This window comes from Rhinopithecus bieti, unplaced genomic scaffold (assembly GCF_001698545.2).
Source record: "Rhinopithecus bieti isolate Rb0 unplaced genomic scaffold, ASM169854v2 scaffold_3043, whole genome shotgun sequence".
NCBI classification, from domain to species: domain Eukaryota; kingdom Metazoa; phylum Chordata; class Mammalia; order Primates; family Cercopithecidae; genus Rhinopithecus; species Rhinopithecus bieti.
Genome location: NW_016804580.1, coordinates 1,264,423 through 1,284,031, shown reverse-complemented (window position 1 = coordinate 1,284,031; position 19,609 = coordinate 1,264,423). Strand labels below are relative to the sequence as shown.

At 38.0% G+C, this 19,609-nt stretch overlaps 1 protein-coding gene across 1 annotated transcript in view; it reads left to right on the top strand.

The window, feature by feature from the left end:
• Window positions 1-19,609, top strand: part of CUBN (cubilin) — a 331,095-nt gene that overhangs the window by 28,468 nt on the left and 283,018 nt on the right. Inside the window, 6 exon segments of the mRNA XM_017869190.1 lie at window positions 202-388; window positions 1,568-1,680; window positions 4,492-4,726; window positions 14,190-14,371; window positions 17,079-17,241; window positions 18,384-18,574. Of these exon segments, the coding sequence (XP_017724679.1) occupies window positions 202-388; window positions 1,568-1,680; window positions 4,492-4,726; window positions 14,190-14,371; window positions 17,079-17,241; window positions 18,384-18,574 (1,071 nt within the window).

The window sequence follows — 19,609 nt, the reverse complement described above, 5'->3', positions numbered from 1 at the left end:
AATTATATATAATATATATTATGTATATATAATTATATATAATTTATATGTCATATATTATATTATTATATATAATAATTATATATATAATTATATATATATATATATCTCCATGGCACCACATTCCTATTATTTGGATTGATTCAAGTTTATTGTCTATCCATTTGTTTTATGGTATTACGTGTTTTTTTTTTTCCTTAGGACACAGTCTCTGGTTATTTTTGTAAGTGTGACTCAGGTTGGACAGGTGTCAACTGTACAGAAAACATCAATGAGTGTTTGAGCAACCCCTGTGTGAATGGAGGAACTTGTGTTGATGGCGTTAATTCTTTCAGTTGTGAATGCACACGTCTCTGGACTGGACCTCTCTGTCAGGTTCCCCAGCAAGGTACAGTCAGCATTTCTTATGCCACAGATGCTCACAGCATAGCAGCAGCATCCTTTAGTGAGTCCCTCAGCAGATTCCTCTGCTGAACCCACTTTTTTGTCCAGTTGCTCAGATACTGAGAAGTAAATCTTTCCTTGTAGAAATGGTATACAATTCACAAGGTAAATATTTATAAATCTCACTGTAAGCCAGGCACTTTTCTTCCAGAGAATAATTAAATTAGTATTTGCCATTTGCACTATGCCCTTTTTGAATATAAAACATGCGAAGGTATTGTCTTTTATGGTTTTCTAAGGGGAAGTTTTGTGAGGAGCAGCCATTTAATTTCCCTAGAATACTGCATTTAATCATGGCACTCTCCCTTTCCATGATACACAGTGGCTTCCCGTTGCCTGTTAAATAGAGACTGGGATTATTTTTCGATGATCTTCTATAACCAAGTCTCACTCAATCCATCTAACCTTATTTTCCACTAGTTCCCTAGAAATACCTTCACTCAAGCAAGTTTTCTTTCGTCACCGGACCCCTGTGCCACCATGAGTATTTTCCACTGTGTTCATTTATTTGGGATGTTTCTCCCGACAAACCTCCTCACATGTCTTCCCTGTTTCTCATCCAGATGTGTCTGTCCCTCAGGAGCACTTCCCCCATCAATTTCCTCCATAAAGTCACTTTTGACTCTTCTGCCCCTCATTTAAGACTCCTGATTTGGAATCAACACATTTATTGAGAGGTTGTTACATGTTTAGGACAATAGTAGACCCTATGGAGAAATATGAAAGCATAAAATACTGTCTCCACTTATGAACTGCTCACCTTGTGGTTGAGGAGACAAGACCAACCCCAATGGGAGAACAGATACAAGAATTAAAGATATGAGCTACGTTGTGTGGGGTGAAATCGGGTGTCACAGGGACACAGGGAATGGGAATCAGTGGGAACATAAGACAGGGCAGGTAATGGAGCAGGTGATGAGGCATCAGCTGGGCTTTGAACAAGAGGTGGGATTTCTGTGGAAGTTTGCAGAAAAAGGGGACAGAGGAGAGGGAATGGCAGGACTTTTGTCTCCAACCTTCATTACTCATATTTTCTCTAAATGTATCAGCAGCAGGGTTACAGTTGCCCAACCTCTTCCTTTTAGGAAACTCTGAAAAGCACAGTTCATGTTTTCCTTTGCAGTTTGTGGAGAGTCCTTGTCAGGAATAAATGGAAGCTTCAGCTACAGGAGCCCGGATGTTGGTTATGTTCATGATGTTAACTGCTTCTGGGTTATCAAAACTGAAACGGGAAAGGTAAATGTAGTAACTCCTGTTCAAATTCATATTATGTTTGTATATATAAATATAGAGTATGTGTATATATTACATAAAATACATACAATGATAATTCAACTATCATATTGAGTGCTTACTAAGTACGGAGTGCCAGGATTTTGGCTAGACATATACCTACCTTTCTATAACTGTACATTAATTCTTTGAAATAAGTAACAGGGGTCAGGCATGGTGGCTCTCGCCTGTAATCCCAGCACTTTGAGAGGCTGAGGCGGGTGGATCGCCTAAGGTAAGGAGTTTCAGACCAGCCTGCTCAATATGATGAAACCCTGTCTCTACTAAAAATACAAAAAAAAAAAAAAAAAAAAAATTAGCTGAGCGTAGTGGCACATTCCTGTGATCCCAGCTACTTGGGAGGCTGAGGCAGGATAATTGCTTGAATCCAGGGGGTGGAGTTTGTAGTGTGCAGAGATTGTGCCACTGTACTCCAGCCTGGACAACAGAGTGAGACTCCATCTCAAAAAAAAAAAAAATGGTAACAAGGCCGGGCCTGGTGGTTCACGCCTGTAATCCTAACACTTTACGAGGCTGAGGTGGGTGGATCGCCTGAGGTCAGGAATTCAAGACCAGCCTGGCCAACATGGTGAAACTCTGGCTCTACTAAAATGACAAAAATTAGCTAGGTGTGGTGATGGGTGCCTTTAATCTCAGCTACTTGGGAGGCTGAGGCAGGAGAATCATTTGACCTCAGGAGGCAGAGGTTTCAGTGAGCCGAGATTGCACCACTGCCCTCCAGCCTGGGCAACAGAGCAAGACTCGTTCTCAAAAATAAATAAATAAATAAATAAATCCTCCTTTTATAGATGAAATAATGGAAAGTAGGTGAAGCTAAACATTTTTTGTTAACACTTCTTAGCTTGTAATTGGAATAGTTGAATTTCAAAGTCAGGTTTATCTGGTTCCAAAGTCCATGCTTTCTCCAGTATGAATGTTTGTCTATACTGGTTGACTGACTGCAAGCCACTAGTTAATTTGTAAAATCATGTTACTGAGACAGTATTTTAGAAGATGGTCACTCAGTATTATGTTGAATATTATGCAAAAATGGCCACTGATATTAAGATAGTTTTCTTATCAAATGTCTTCGCTCTGCCATGTTCTATGCTAAGTGCTTCATTACAGCATTCCATTTTTAACTCTCATAACCCTGAAAGATAGAAATTATTATCTTCATTTTGCACATGAGGAAACAGAGCCTAGTGCCACTGAGAAGTGTGTCCAGGTGCATGTGGTTCGAAAGTGGCATGCAGTGACTCAGACACAGGCCAGTCACCTCCAAAGCCTGTCACTCTGAGCCGCTGCATGAACGCTTTTCAAATTAAGACCCAAGTCCAAGGTTTTTAGTGCTTTTATACCCAACATTAATTACCCAGGCAGTTCTAAATATTGTTTCTCAACCACCTCCTGGACTCATAAAAATAAAGTGGTATGTCTGAATAGATAAAATTTTCCCTTGAAATCCTATTAACTTTTTCCAGCAAACTATTACAGAGGGCATTGTACAAGGGTCAAAAAACATTTTTTTTTCCCTTGAGGAGGGACGACTATTTGGGACCTGGTAACCTCACACTAAAATAAACTCCAAAATAAATTTCCCAGTGGGTATGCTATGTGAATTTCCTTCCTTCCATTTAGTTTTCATGAATTCTATTTCCTGGCATTGAAAACATTCTTTTGAAAAAAATATTCTTAGGTGAGAAACTTGTAATACTTTTATTACCAATTTGTAAGAAAATTCATCTTGTTTTTTTCTTGATTATTGTGACTTTTTATCTTCTCACTCATAATGGACATAATATGGTAGAAAATACATACAAATCAGGATAGTTCAATTAACAAACATTTGAGTTTTGTTTAAACTGTTTCAAGAGAGAAAGTCATGTAGTAATAGGTAACTGATCTTAAAATATCCTAGCACAGAATTTCAAAAATTCCCGATATTCTTTTTCATTAACTGAATATTGTTGTGATTTTAGGTTTGGATGAAAATTAAATCCGACAGCCTTCTTTTGATTGTTTATCTCAAATGAGGTTGTCAGTATATTATAAGTTATATTATTGTATTTGAAGTCTGTATTCTAATCCATTCGGACACATTTTTGTGTTTATTCTCTTCTACTTGTATGCTCAATATTTTCCCTATTACCTTCTTCTCATTCTCTACTCTTGGTATTACTCATCTTTTAATTATATCCAGTCCCTGAAGCCTTCCAGACCTTGCATGTCTACATTCCGCCTACTCTGCCTACACCTGAGCGTGTTGGTCTGGGCTGGCATCAGAATCTTAGCCCCTCTGGAATTAACATCCCTGGTGGGCAGTGATGAACATCCGTGTGTTTATTACAGGCCACAGGTTATTCAGGGAATCAGGGTGTACATTCTTGTGAATGGTAATATTAGCCAGTTAAACTTAATTCAGGTAGATTTTCAAATCTCCAATTTGTTTTACTGTTTTAAAAACAATGTCAGTTATACATTTGAAATACCTTGGTTTGGTGGACTTGACAAGTGTAATGAAATCAGGGTAAATCTATGTTAATAACATTAAGATTTTTTGATATATTTCGATACTAGTTGAAGTTTGTTTTTAATGATATTTAGCACAAGTCATTTAATATGTAGATTGACATCTGTACTGGTGGATAACTAGGAAATGATAGATCTAGCTCTTGAAAGTGCCTCAGTATGAATACTGCCTAGGAAGTGGGAGAAATACTTTAAAATTCACAAGGAAGTAAAAGATAATATATGTGGCCTTTGTATTTTTAGGTCCTGCGTATCACTTTCACTTTTTTCCGATTAGAATCCATGGATAATTGTCCACACGAGTTTCTTCAGGTTTATGATGGAGATTCCTCTGCCGCTTTTCAACTTGGAAGATTTTGTGGCTCCAGCCTCCCTCATGAACTCCTCAGCAGTGACAATGCTCTCTATTTTCATCTCTATTCTGAACATTTAAGAAATGAGGGAGGCTTTACAGTAAGATGGGAAACACAGCAACCAGGTATGTATGAACCTGGAGAAAAAAAGAAGCAAAATTTTGAGGTTATTCAGTTTTCTTAATCAATGTTAGACTTTTGGATACATGAGATGTTTTGGGATCTGAAGATTCATAATATTTTATAATTATTTTATTTTATTCATTTATTTATTTTGAGACAAGGTCTCACTATGTTGCCCAGGCTGAAGTGCAGTCGCCTAATCACGGCTCACTACAACCTTGACCTCCTCTGCTCAAGTGATCCTCCCACCTCAGCCTCCTGAGTAGCTGGGACTGCAGGTGTGCACCACCACCCCAGGCTAATGTTTTGTGTGTGTTTTGCAGAGACGGGGTTTCTCTATGTTGTGCAGGCTGGTCTCAAACTCCTGGGCTCAAGTGATCCATCTAATTCAGCCTCCCAAAGTGCTGGGATTGCGGGCATGAGCTGCTGTGTCCGACCATAATTACTTTAAAATCAAATCAATCTAGAATGAATTAGAATATATTTTGTGTCTAAAGACAACAAAATTAGCATGAAATAGAAGGGATTAAAAAACATGAGTCTTAGTTGGTCCCTTATCAAATTACTGAACAGCCTTTTTATAAGCTCTACTAGTAGTTTACTGCAGAAATATTGAGGACATTGTCCACCCCTTCATGTAGTATTCCTTCATCTTAATGACCACTCAATCGTTTTTTCTTTTTGTTATTATTTTGTTTTAATTATTCTATTTTCTTTCACGTTTTTACTATGAAAGTTTTAAACAAACAAAAAGTAAAGAGATCAGTATACCAAGCCCACAATTCATTCATCAGTACATCTGTGGATCAATTTCAGCATTTTCCCATCTTTTTAATTGGTGTTTTTATCTATCCTGATGCTGCCTAGGCTTAACTTCTGAAGCTTGAAATCTGAGAGTGTAATTTCAACTTTGCTCTTTTCAAAGATTTTGGATATTGTGCATTTCCATATAAGTTTTTGAATCAACTTGTCAGTTTTCCCAAAGAATTTTATGGGAATTACATTGAATCTATAATTAACTTCCGAAGAAATGACCTCTTAAAAATATTGAGCCTGCCAATGCATGAAAATAAACTATTTTTAAATTCAGTTCTCTTTTAATTTATCCTGGCAATGTTTTATAACTTTCAGTGTGTAAGTATTCCATATCTTTTGTTAGATTTATTTATAGATATTTGATGTATTATGCTTAGTGAAATATTAATTTTCTTTCTTTTTTTTTTTTTCTTTTTCTTTTTTTGGCTCTGTTGCCCAGGCTGGAGTGCAGTGGCATGATCTCAGCTCACTGCAAGCTCCGCCTCCCAGGTTCATGCCATTCTCCTGCTTCAGCCTCCCGAGTAGCTGGGACTACAGGCGCCCGCTGCCATGCCTGGCTAATTTTTTGCATTTTTTAGTAGAGACAGGATTTCACCGTGTTAGCCGGGATGGTCTCGATCTCCTGACCTCGTGATCCACCCATCTCAAAGTGCTGAGATTACAGGCGTGAGCCACCGTGCCCGGCCTAGTGAAATATTAATTTTCTAAAGTTTAATTTTTCACTTGTTATGTAAAACTATGTATTTTTTAAATATTTGATTTTGATTCCATAGGCATTGTTAAATTCATTCATCAATTCTAATTATTTTTTGTAGATTCTTTTGGATTTTTAACATGCACAATTACATCATCTGTGAATGAAGGATATTTTTCCTCTTCCTTTCCAGTCTTTGTAACTATTATGTCTTTTCCTTGACTTATTGCCCTGGTTAGGACCTTGAATACCACACAGAATAAAAGCGGTCAAAAGGAAATCCTTGCCTTTTCTCCAGCGGCATGGGGAAATGCTCAATATTTCATTGTTGAATATGATGTTAGCTGTAAGTTTTTGTAGATAAGTTTTATCAGGTGAAGGGTGTCCTTTCCTGTGTCAACTACTATTGCTGTGTAACAAATTTCTCACAAATTCAGTGTTGTAGAACATTAATCATTTGACTTTGTTTCTGATTTTGTGGACCTGGAATATGGAAAGAACCCAACATGACAGTTGCTACTTGAAATCTATTCAGCAGTTATAAGCAAGTGTCAGCTGGGACTGCAGCTGTCTAAAGGCTGGACTGGGCTGAATATCCAAGATGGCCTACTCCAATGGCTACCAATTGATGCTGGCTTTCAATGAGAGTTCAGCTAGGCTATGGACCTGAGTGTCTACATGTGGCTACTCTAAAAAGGTGGTTTTAGAATAGTGAAACATTTTTCGTGGCAATTGGCTTCTCTCAGAGCAAGCATTACGACAGAACCAGACAGATGCTGCATGGGATTTTTTCAGCCTGTGTTTGGAAGTCATTGTGTTATTTCTGCCATACTCAATGGGTTAAATTAGTCACAATGGATGCCTCCAGGTTTGTTCTTTTTGCTCAAGATTGCTTTAGCTATTTGGAGTCTTTTGTGATTTCATATGAATTATAGGATTATTTTCTATTTTGTGAAAAATACCATTGGAATTCTGTTAGAGATGGCATTGAATCTGTAGACTGCTTTGCAAGTGGACATTTTAACGGTATTCTTTCAATTTGTGAACACCAAATATTTTCTTTTTTTCATTAATGTGGTATAGTTTTCAAAATGCAGATATTTCACTTTCTTGGTTAAATTCATTCCTAAGTATTTAACTTTTTGTCACTATTGTAAATGGGATTTTCTTCTTAATTTCCTTTTTGTATAGTTAGTTGTTAATGTATAGAAATGCAACTAATTTTGGCCGGGCGTGGTGGCTCCAAGCCTGTAATCAGCACTTGGGAGGCCGAGACGGTGCGGATTCACGAGGTCAGGAGATCGAGACCATCCTGCTAACATGGTGGAAACCCCGTCTCTAGTAAAAATACAAAAACTAGCCGGGCGACAGGTGGCGGGCGCCTGTAGTCCCAGCTACTCGAGAGGCTGAGGCAGAGAGAATGGCTGTAAACCCGGGAGGGCGGAGCTTGCAGTTGAGTCTGAGATCTGGCCACTGCACTCCAGTCCCGCGCACAGAGGGAGACTCCGCCTTCAAAAAAAAAAAAAAAAAAAAAAAAAAAAAAGAAAATGCAACTAATTTTTATATGTATGTTGATTTTATATCCTGTAACTTTACTGAATTAGTTCATCTATTAGTTCTAAAAGTATTTTGGTGGAGTCTTTAGGGTTTTCTGTGTATGAAAGATCATGCCATTTGCAAACAGACAATTTTACATTCTAATGGGATCATTTTTCTTCAGGCTGAAGAATGTATTTTAATATTTCTCACAGAGCATGTCTGCTGAAGTCAGATTCACTCAGCTTTTGTTTAAGAATGCATTTTCACCTAATTTTGAAGGATATTATTACACATAGAATTTTAGGTTGACCGTTTCCCATTAGCTCTCTAAGAATGCCACATCAGTGTCTTGTGACTTCCATAATTTTGGGGGAGAGAGGAACCTCAGCAGTAATTCTTGCTGTTCTCTTGAAGATAATGTGTCTTTTCCTCTCCCCTCACTGCTTTTTTGTGTGTTTATACTTAATTTTCCACAACTTGATTATGGCATATCTAGATCTGGTTTTCTCTGTGTTTGTCCTGCTTGAGAGTCACTGAGACTTTTGAATCTATAGGTTGCTTTCTTTTATACAATTTTGAAAATTTTCAGCCAATATTTTTTCAAATATTGCATTGCCACTTTTTTTCTCTTTCTTCTCCTTCTGAGACTCAAATTACACATATGCGAAAGGTTTTGACTGTTTCTAATAGCTCTTATAGTTTTATATCCTTGCCTTCTTTTTTTGCTCTGATTCTATTTGGTTATTTTGTTTTGGAAAGTCTGTAAGTACAGTAATTCTGTTTTCTGCTATATCCAATCCACCATTAAAACCCACTCACCATGTAAAGAGTTCTTGATTTCAGATGCTATATTTTTCATTTCTAGAATATCCATTTGATTCTTTAAATATAGATTTTAATTATCTGTTGAAATGTTCTTCATCTATTTTGTCAACCTTTTCCTCTAAGTTTTATCATAGTTATTTTGGAGTCATTGTTTGGTAGCCTCAGTATTTGGAATGTTTCTGGCTTTGCTCAGATTGCCTGTTTTATTTATTATTGGTTACTTTTTAATTTTTTAATTTTTAATTTTTACTACTTCCTCACAGGCCTAGTCAGTTTTTATTGTGAACAGGACATTGTACGTGATATGTTGCAGGGATTCTGGATTATATTATCTTCCTCTCAGAAGAGTTGGGTTTTGTTCTAGTAGGCACTTATGTTCCTAGCGGATCACTTTCATTCAATCAAGGCTTGAATTTACAGCGGACCTATTTCACATTTTTTGTGAATCCTGGTGGATTGCCATATTTCCTAGAACATGAATCTTACTCCTGTAGCATACTTTTCTGGCGTTTTAATTCAGTTCTCAGGGCTTTCACAAAAGTGTCTCCTTTCTGGCTGAATGAGGTAACACATCCCTTCAGTATTTATTATGCAGTCTCTCTTCAATTCTTAGCGTCTTCCCTCCCCCCAAAACTGTTCTCTGTTAGACCTGCCGTCTTCTCTGTGCATTTGTAGCTTGGGAGTGAACTAAGGACCTCAGGAAATGCCTGTACATTTTTGGGGTGCCATTTCCATGCAGCTGCTTTCCTTATAGTATGCAGCTCCAAAACCCCAGATGCTTTGGTAGCCCTAAATCATGAGCTGTTTGTTTACCGTAGCAAGGGTATGGCCCTCTCCTTGGGCTTCACTTCTTTGAATTCTTGAGTGTGTGTGGGACATACTTCATATGCTTCTCTTTTCAGAGATTACAGTCCTTTGCTGTTTGTTCTCAATGCCCGAAAATGATAAAAACTAAAACAGTAATTCCTTACTGCTATCAAACATTAATCGTTGTTCATTTTTTCTTAAGTGAGAGCAAGTTTATTAAGAAAGTACGGAAATAAAAGAATGGCTACTCCATAAGCAGAGCAGTGGCACGGACTGCTTGACTGAGTGTACTTACAGTTATTTTGTGATTATTTGCTGAACAAGGGGTGAATTATTCATGAGTTTTCTGGGTAATAGGTGAGCAATTCCTGAAACTGAGGATTCCTCTCCTTTTTAGACCATACAGGGTAACTTCCTGCTGTTGCCGTGACCTTTGTAAACTGTCATGGCACTGGTAGGAGTGTCTTTTAGCATGCTAATGTGCTATAATTGGCATACAGTGAGCAGTGAGGATGACCAGAGGTTGTTTTCCTCACCATCTTGGTTTTGGTGGTTTTTGGCTGACTTTTACTGCATCCTGCTTTATCAGCAAGGTCTTTGCGACCCGTATCTTGTGCCGACCTCCTATCTCATCCTGTGACTATGAATGACTTAAACTCCTGGAAATGCAATCTAGTAGGTCTCAGCCTTATTTTATCCAGCCCCTGTTCAAGATGGAGTTGCTCTGGTTTGAATGCCTGTGGTTTATTTCTCCACTGCCTTTTACAAGGGCACCTTTAATCCTAAAGGTTGTAGAGGGACGATGGTCCATTTGCTGTAACTCCTTCAGGATGAGTAGGGGTGATGGTATTCCTGCCTAACTATTAGGGTCTCTTGTATTCAGGGAAGAGAGGAACTTATTCAGAAAGCGTCAGTCTGGTGAAGCCCATTCGTAACTCCGATAAAAGGTGATATCCGCGGTCGGCCAATTGGTGCTGCAGTCTGTTTCCTGTGGGTTGGGGATTTCCTCAGTATTGTCCCTGTGGAGTTTGCCAGGAAGATGTTACCAGAAAGGAGTCCTGATCTAGACCCCAAGAGAGGGTTCTTGGACCTTACACAAGAGAGAATTTGGGGCGAGTCCATAGAGTAAAGTGAAAGCAGGTTTATTAAGAAAGTAAAGGAATAAAGAATGGCTACTCCATAGGCAGAGCAGCCCGTTGTTCAAATTTATTTGTGAAAAAAAATGGGTTGTTTGTTCTGTAGATCATCCCACATCTTGGATTTTGCTGTTTGTATTCTACATGCCATTTGTTAAGTTGTTTGTAAACTGATATTTATACCAAAAGTTTGGTTAAATCCAGGGGGTTTATTTGGTTAAAAATAATCTTTTCAGGAGATATATGAAATCTGCTTGTCTATTATGATGGTATCATTGGTCAGAGTGTTCTGATCTCCTCAGTTGAACTTCCTATTAAAAGCCTCTTTTGCACTTCCTCTAACTCTTTTAGCATTCTTTAGGTTCATTATTTAGATGAGTTATTCTTTGCTACCTACAACATGGTATACAACATGTTAATAGTTTGATTTTATTATTTCTTATTTATTTATTTATTTATTATTTGAAGTTCTTTAATAGAATCGAACTTACTCATATCAGCTATTTGGTTGCCCTCATACAGAGATCATGTAGGAAAGGTAGGATAAATGCTTGATTTTCTCTCTTTTTCTTTCTTTTAAAAGTATTCAAATTAATAACTTGGTTCCTTAGCATTCTTCAAAATGGTCACTTACTCCATTTTATTTTGTTTCGTTTTTGATATCTGTACATTTATATATTGTATCATATTTGATGTGCTTTAATTAATTCTAGGCATTTAAAATGCTGCATTTTCCATATTTTGTTTGTTATGTTTGTTAATAATTTGTTTTCAAAACTCTGGAAAGTTTTCCAGCTAGTTTCTGAACTTCTTTAACCAAACTCCAGTTACCTTTGAAAGCTTCTTTGCTTTCTGGTCTAAAAAGATGTTCTAGGCTCTTCCTGCACATTATTTACTCTCAGGACTGAAAACCCTGATTTCCCTAAAGAGCTGTGACTCTTTCCATGGGAAATGGTATTTAGATCTCACAGTCTGGGTGCTACAGATGGCTATTGTTACTGGGTGTGTCATTGTCCCTAGACCTTTCGGTGAACAGAATTAGAAAACACTGTTTTGTTGTTTTTGAAGAAAAAATACACTATATATTCACAGTGATCTTACACTATATTGGAATATTGAGATTACAGAGTTGCATTTTTTTTTTTTTTTTTTTTTTTTTTACTTTACATTTGTACCTCTCCTCTCATACAGTGAAAATGTTGGTTCCCAATGACATGAACATGTTATTTATGCACTTAGTCCTACTGTATACATTTTCAAAATAGCAATGCTAATATTATTACTAGTAGTATGATAACTGGAAACCATTTAAGATTTCTTTGCTCTTTTTTGTATATTTAAAATATGTTTTGCTTGAACATATAGTCAAATTACAGTGTTTAAGGTCCCCTGAAATATTTCCAGTCTCTATGATTGTCAGCTCAATGCAATTATTTAATCAGTTTCACTTCGCTTGTGATTTTAAAGAGTTTTTTCATTTCCTTCGAATTTTGCTTTATAATTATGTGAAATATATTTATAGTTCCAAAGCCAAATCAATGGGCTGGTAGATTAAGAGAAGTCTAGCTTTTTTTCCTGTCCCTTCCACTCTGTTTTTTCTTCCCCCTTAGAGAACAGTTTTATTAGTTTTGATTTATCCTTCTATTTAAAATAAGCAAATGATCACATATAATTGTATTTTCCTCTGTCTTAGATAAAAGGGAGCATAATATACACACTGGTCTATAGTTTGCTTTTTTTCACATCATATATCCTGGAGATTACTCCATAATCAGAGCATAGTATGCTGTTATGTGATGTCTCATTTTCTGTTCAATCAGTACTCTATTGATGGACATTTGGCTTGTTTCCAGTCTTTTGGTCATCTTCTTTTTAGTCTTTTATTTTTTATTTTTGAGACAGGGTGTGATCATGGCTCACAGCAGCCTCAGCCTCCCAGGCTCAAGTGATCCTCCTGCCTCAGTCTCCCCAGTAGCTGGGACTACAGACACACACCACCATACCCAGCTAATTTTAATTTTTTTTATTTTTTGTAGTGATGGGGTCTCCCCATGTTGCCCAGGCTGTTCTTAAACTGGGCTCAAATGATATTCCTGCCTCGGCCTCCCAAAGTGCTGGGACTACAAGCATGAGACACCACGCCCAGCCTTGTTTCCAATCTTTTGGAATTCCAGATGTTACTGCAACAAAATACCTTATTCACTTGTCATACTGTATTTTTGCCAATGTACCTTTGGGATATCTTTCCAAAGGTAGTATTGTTTGGTAAAAAACCAAAAAACTGAAATGCATACGTTTTTGCTAGCTATTGCTATATTCTCTTATGCAGTGATTATACCATCTTGCATTCTCTAGCAATGTGTGAGAATGCCTATGTCCCCACAGCCTCTCCAATAATTTGTTTTCAAAACTCTGGATTTTTAACATTCTGAGCGGTAAGAAATGGCATCTCAGTGAAGGTTTTATTTGCACCTTCTTTGTGATGAGTGATGTTGAACGTCCTTTCATATGTTTAAAAGACACCTGAACTTTTTTCAGTACACTCTGTTCGTATCTCTATTCTTTTTAGAAGTTCTGTATATTTTAGGATAATAACTCTTTGTTGTATATTGCATTTTTTTTCTTGTCATTAATCTTTTACTTTCCTTATGGTATTTTATGCATTTAAAACTGGTAACTTTTAAAGTATTACATTGGGAAATGTATCTTCTTCTGAGGAACTGAGATGTTTTCTCAGTAGGAACAATGAGACTCATGGAACTAATTTTTTTCATTTTTTACTTTGACAGCAAAATTTTTATTTGAACAACCTGTATAGCTATGTAAATTTCATATCTTGCTCATCTAAAATGTCACCTTATTGCACTTATTTCTAATGTCTGTATTAGTACATGATAGTTTTTTATTATTTAGTGTTTCTATCATTTAATTTACAGTAGCATTTCTCATAGAAATCTAAGTCACTATAAATTCTTTGTTAAATAAATGTGGGTATTAATGAAGAACAGGTTTTTCCAGTCACTGGTCAGCAATGTTAGGGGGCTGGTGTGGTATAATGAGGATGGTAGTGGGGTCAGCATCAGAAAGCCTGGCTCAGTCCCTCACTTGCTCCATTCTTGGAACAGTGGCTCGGTCACTACAGACATTTGAATTTTTTCGTTTATAAAATGAATGTTTTAACTGTATGATAGTATTAAGAAACCTTCTTAAATGAAAATTATGTAGTGCTTAACCATTTTAATATGCAAAGTGATCTGGTTTGTTGAAACACATAGTGGTTGGCAGAAGTTCTGGAATTCTTTACAATTTCACATACAGAAATTAATATCCTCAAAGTGAAAAAGATGACTCTACAATCCTGGTATTCATCCCTCAGATGGTCCAGCCCTGTTTAAATTGTGTCAGCATGTGATGGCTCACAAGCACAGAGCTTGACACATGGGTGATTCATTTATTTATCAGTTGATACTTCTAGACTTATAACTTTATGAAACTGGAAAATATAAGTCTTGTTTAATTTATGAGGGTGTGTAAAACCACTCATAGTTATTTAAACAAAGTTTGGCTTCTTACACCAAGGGCTCTGATCATTCTCCATGAATTATAACATCTATACAAATGTAACATTATTTTTCCTTCTTATTTTAGAGTGTGGAGGTATACTGACTGGTCCTTATGGTTCTATTAAGTCTCCGGGGTATCCTGGAAACTACCCCCCAGGAAGAGACTGTGTCTGGATTGTTGTAACTAGTCCTGACCTCCTGGTAACATTCACTTTTGGGACCTTGAGCCTTGAGCACCATGATGACTGCAACAAAGATTACCTTGAGGTAAATAATTATATTTAGATAGAACATATTGCAATATGATTAGGATTCAGGGCACTATGGTCTAGCCATGCCCATGGATGACCCCAAAATATTGGCAATAGTTAGGTGTATTTCTCAATAGTCAGTCAATATCTAAGTCTTGCAAAGTCTCTATTTTTAATTGTGCCTGTTTGTTTCTTCTTCTTCTGGGTTCCGTTTGAATCTGGGAAACAGATTACCTTGCCCTGCTATAGTGTTACCTGGAAGCCCACACCCCTGCCATGAGAATGCAGAATTTGTGAAATAAACACTCAGTAATAGCCATCTCCTTCAATGCAGATTCAGACCTTCAGTTGTCTGTGGCAAACTGGCAAAGTCTTTTACAATGTAACTGTAGTATTCCATAAAGAGGCCAGGCACAGTGACTCAAGCCTGAAATCCCAGTACTTTGGGAGACCAAGGTGGGTGGATCACTTGAGGTTGGGAGTTGGAGACAGCCTGGCCAATGCAATGAAAACCCATCTCTGTTAAAAATACAAAAACTACCTGGGCCAGGTGGCAGGTGCCTGTAACCCCAGCTACTCGTGAGTCTGAGGCAGGAGAATCGTTTAGACCCGGGAGGCGGAGGTTGCAGTGAGCTGAGATCGTGCCACTGCACTCCAGCCTGGGTGACAGCGTGAGGCTCTGTCTTAAAAAAAAAAAAAGAAAAAGAAAAATAATAGTGATTGTGTTGAACTGGTTTAGGTTCCTGGAATAAATTAATCATTATTACTGAGAGGAGGGGTATCAGCCAAAGCTCATTCTGCCTACCCATTAGTAAAAGATTAAAATATGGAGAAGGAGCAAAGGCTCCTATATTCAAATGCCATTTGTACGTAGGTGCATCAAAAAGTGTTGCTTTTCATTTGTAGACTGACAAGATAATGGAGAAGATTGAGTTCCTAGGTTGTCCTGTATTTTTTATCACCATAAATCTCAGCCACTTGCAGTAATGCTAAAAAGACAATATGCATTTCCAAGTCCATTAGAGAAGAATAGAGTTCAATGGAATTATTCATAAAGGATAGAAGGATGTGGCTGTCAAAAAGGGGCTCCGCAAGTAAAAGTCATGAGTAATTCAGCAATAATGGATTTGAAACCTTTGGGAATGACTGGAAGATCTGTCTCTCTCTGGAAAATTTCTGCAAAATGGTCATTTAAATGTTGACAGAAAAGTGAGTTATCTTGAAATTAATTTTCAATAAATCCCATCAAGTTAAAATTAGAGGCTTTAAAAAATTCCTACACATTCATTTCTGGAGACCATATGATAGAAAGTGTCAACCACTCTGACAGTATTGAAATGTCTTTCATTTCTCTTTAAGCTACAGTATTTCAAAGAACCACTTAAATATTAGAATAAAGTAATGCTGCCATATAACTTTGATCTCAGTAAAAAAAGTAATTTGAGGCCGGCCGGGCGCGGTGGCTCACGCCTGTAATCCCAGCACTTTGGGAGGCGGAGGCGGGCGGATCACCAGGTCAGGAGATTGAGACCTTCCTAGCTAACATGGTGAAACCCTGTCTCTACTAGAAGTACAAAAAATTAGCTGGGCGCGGTGGCAGGTGCCTGTAGTCCCAGCTACTTGGGAGGCTGAGGCAGGAGAATGGCGTGAACCCAAGAGACGGAGCTTGCAGTGAGCCGCGACCACACCACTGCACTCCAGCCTGGGCGACAGAGCGAGACTCTGTCTAAAAAAAAAGAAAAGAAAAGTAATTTGAATAGACAAAATTGACCATATTAAAATATTCTTTAGTTCATTGACTCCTCGATGGTCTATATAGTATAGAATTTGCAATTACAACAGAATTATAGAGAGATTGACATGATTACATAATAGATTAAAACTAACAATTAAAAACGGATTTCTAAGGTCACATCATTATCATTGTAGTACTTACTATCAAAGTTGCATTTTTAAATTCACTAACCTGTCTTTATATTGTGTCTAATCTGACGGCACTTCCTCTCTACCTCTGATCCTTCTGAAACCTGAACCAAGTTATGAATCAGTTGGCATCAATGGTGTTCCTTCTTCTGTTTTCTTTGCTTATATTCATTTTCTTCTAGACCACTAAGAATTTATAATGAAAAACAATCAAAGGGGAAAGATATTTGATTAGTAGCATCATGAGAAGAATTCAAACTATATGTCCAGCCTTGGAATTGAAATCCAGTCACAGGCCAGGAGTGGTGGCTCATGCCTGTAGTCTCAGCACTTTGGGAGGCCAAGACAGGCAGATCACGAGGTCAAGAGATTGAGACCATCCTGGCCAACATGGTGGAACCTCGTCTCTACTAAAAATACAGCAATTAGATGGGCGTGGGGGTAGGCGCCTGTAGTCCCAGCTACTTGGGGGGCTGAGGCAGGAGAATTGCTTGAACCTGGGAGGTGGTGGTTGCACTCAGCTGAGATCGCGCCACTGCACTCCAGCCTAGTGACAGAGCAAGACTCCATCTCAAAAAAAAAAAAAAAAAGAGATTCAGACAGAGAGAAGGCATTGGGGTGATGGGAGAAGGAGACACCCTTTGCTGAACCTCAGCCATGAGTTAGATTTGGATGTGATGGGTAAACTTCCTTGAGCGATCACTTTTAAATGACAGATTTTCTAAAGTTAATATCCAAAGTGACCTAGTTTGTTAAAAATCTGACCACTTTGAGCTTACTGATTCATCCTTTTGTTTTAGATTCGAGATGGTCCTTTGTATCAGGACCCCGTTCTTGGGAGGTTCTGCACCACTTTCTCTGTCCCACCGCTCCAGACTACTGGCCCTTTTGCCAGAATTCACTTCCATTCGGACTCCCAGATTAGTGACCAAGGCTTCCATATCACCTACTTAACATCACCTTGTAAGTAACCTACCAGTTGGGAGCTTAAGAGGGACTTGAAGGCCAATGCTATGCCTACATCTGTTTTATATTTTAATGTGATTCAGAGGATGACCGACTGTCTTAAACCAAGAACATTTCTGTATACATATTTCTCTCACAACTTCAGATTTTTTCTTTATCTTCCCAATGCTCTATTATTAATACTGCAATATGCTTTGATCCCTAAATTATGGGATCCACATCATTATAAAGATGTATGAGGCACCCAAACTTAAATAATTCAGGACGCCAGTCCCTCGTGGTGTTTGATGTTTAGTTGTGAGAGAGGTTTGTGCATGTGAGCAGTGCGGTCTCTCTGGATTTTATCCTCGAATCAAGTCCAGCTGCACAGGGGCTGGGACTGGCTTCCAGCATCACAGTGTCCCAGACTCTAGAGCTTCACTTCCAGCCAAATACTATTAGCTGTTAGGAACTCACTTGCTTTGATACCTTAAAACAAACAACAAAACATAGGAAATACTCTATGATTTGGGTTTTTTTAGGGAAGTGGAGGATTTTGTTTATGACATCTATTATTGTGCCCTTAATAAGCATTCACAGAAAAAATACCTTTTAAGTTTCAATATCAGGAAGAGTAACAATGAACATCTTTACTTGTCCCCTTTCTTCATTTCCTTTTCCTTCTGCAGAATCTGGTGCCAACCTCCTGTTCCCCTTTCAATTGTTTTCTTTGCAAATCAACTCCCCCTGGCTACATCTTGCTATTGTGTATTCATTTTTTCTTTAATCTGCTTCATGTATACAGTTATGTAGTTCATTTTGTTACATTTTTTATAACCATCTCAAATCTTATTGGAATGAAGCAGAGCATTAATGTATTTAAAAAGCAATTTATGAAGAGAATAGTAGATTGGAAGCTAGATGACACATCTCTGCATCTATTTCTTTAAGCCACTGCAAGAATGTCCCACAAACACATCAAATTGAAAATCTTAAAATTAGAGGCACAAGCCTATGGAGGGTGAATAAAGCAGGTATGTGCTTGTGTGTGTGTGTGTGTGTGTGTGTGTGAGAGTGTAAATTTTTAGAAACTGGATCCAATGTCTGCGAGCCAGAGCAATGCCATTGGCATGACCTGTTTGTGTCTTCCCTGTTCTTAGCGGATCTGCATTGTGGTGGGAACTACACGGACCCAGAAGGTGAACTCTTCCTGCCTGAGTTGTCTGGGCCTTTCACTCACACCAGGCAATGCATCTATATGATAAAGCAGCCCCAAGGAGAACAAATACAAATCAACTTCACCCACGTGGAGCTGCAATGCCAGAGTGACAGTTCTCAGAATTACATTGAGGTAACTTTTACTACTCAATCGCCCTTAGATGACATTCATCAACATTTTTATATTCTGCAGAGTGATGGTCTTCAAAGGATTGTTGGGACACCAGCAGCCAGATCACCTGAGATCTAGTTAGAAATGCAATAATAACTAAGCTCTAATAACTAAGGTGCAGGCAAATAAGTAAGGCTAATAGGATGTACTAATAATATACAGATTTATTATCTAGAATAATTAATACAGGAAAGAACTCAACCCAGGAAAGTGAAGGGATTTGCCCAGATGACCCAGGTAGTCAGTGATAATAAAGTTTAAGTGTTGAATGATCCTTGTTTTGGAGGTTAGGGTTTTTCCTTCATTTATTCTGCTTGCTCGCCTCCAGATATCTTTAATTGTGATTTAAGTGTGGGTAATCATTGTAATACAGGGAATATTTGAAACAGAGAAAGGCCGTTTTGTTTGCTGGGCCTGGTATTTCTTTTGCTTAATTATTGGACAAGCCACAAATTAAAGTGTTGAGCAAGATAAAACATTGTTTTTTGGGCACAATCATTTTACATAAACTAGAGAAGAATTTACAATTTGGTTTGTTTGTGCAAGTTAAATCCATTTATTCATCCAGGAAAAACCTATGTGACCTCCTGTCCTCTTCTTTCTACATTTAGACAGAGGAAACAGAACTTTAGCATAAGATCTAGACCTAGTTGAAGAAGCATATTGACCATAGCACTATAGCAATATGTATGTATGTATGTATCAATTTTTTTTTTTTTTTTTTGAGACGGAGTCTCGCTGTGTCACCCAAGCTGGAGTGCAGTGGCCGGATCTCAGCTCACTGCAAGCTCCGCCTCCCGGGTTCACGCCATTCTCCTGCCTCAGCCTCCCGAGTAGCTGGGACTACAGGCGCCCGCCACCTCGCCCGGCTAGTTTTTTGTACTTTTAGTAGAGACGGGGTTTCACTGTGTTAGCCAGGGTGATCTCGATCTCCTGACCTCGTGATCCGCCTGCCTCGGCCTCCCAAAGTGCTGGGATTACAGGCTTGAGCCACCG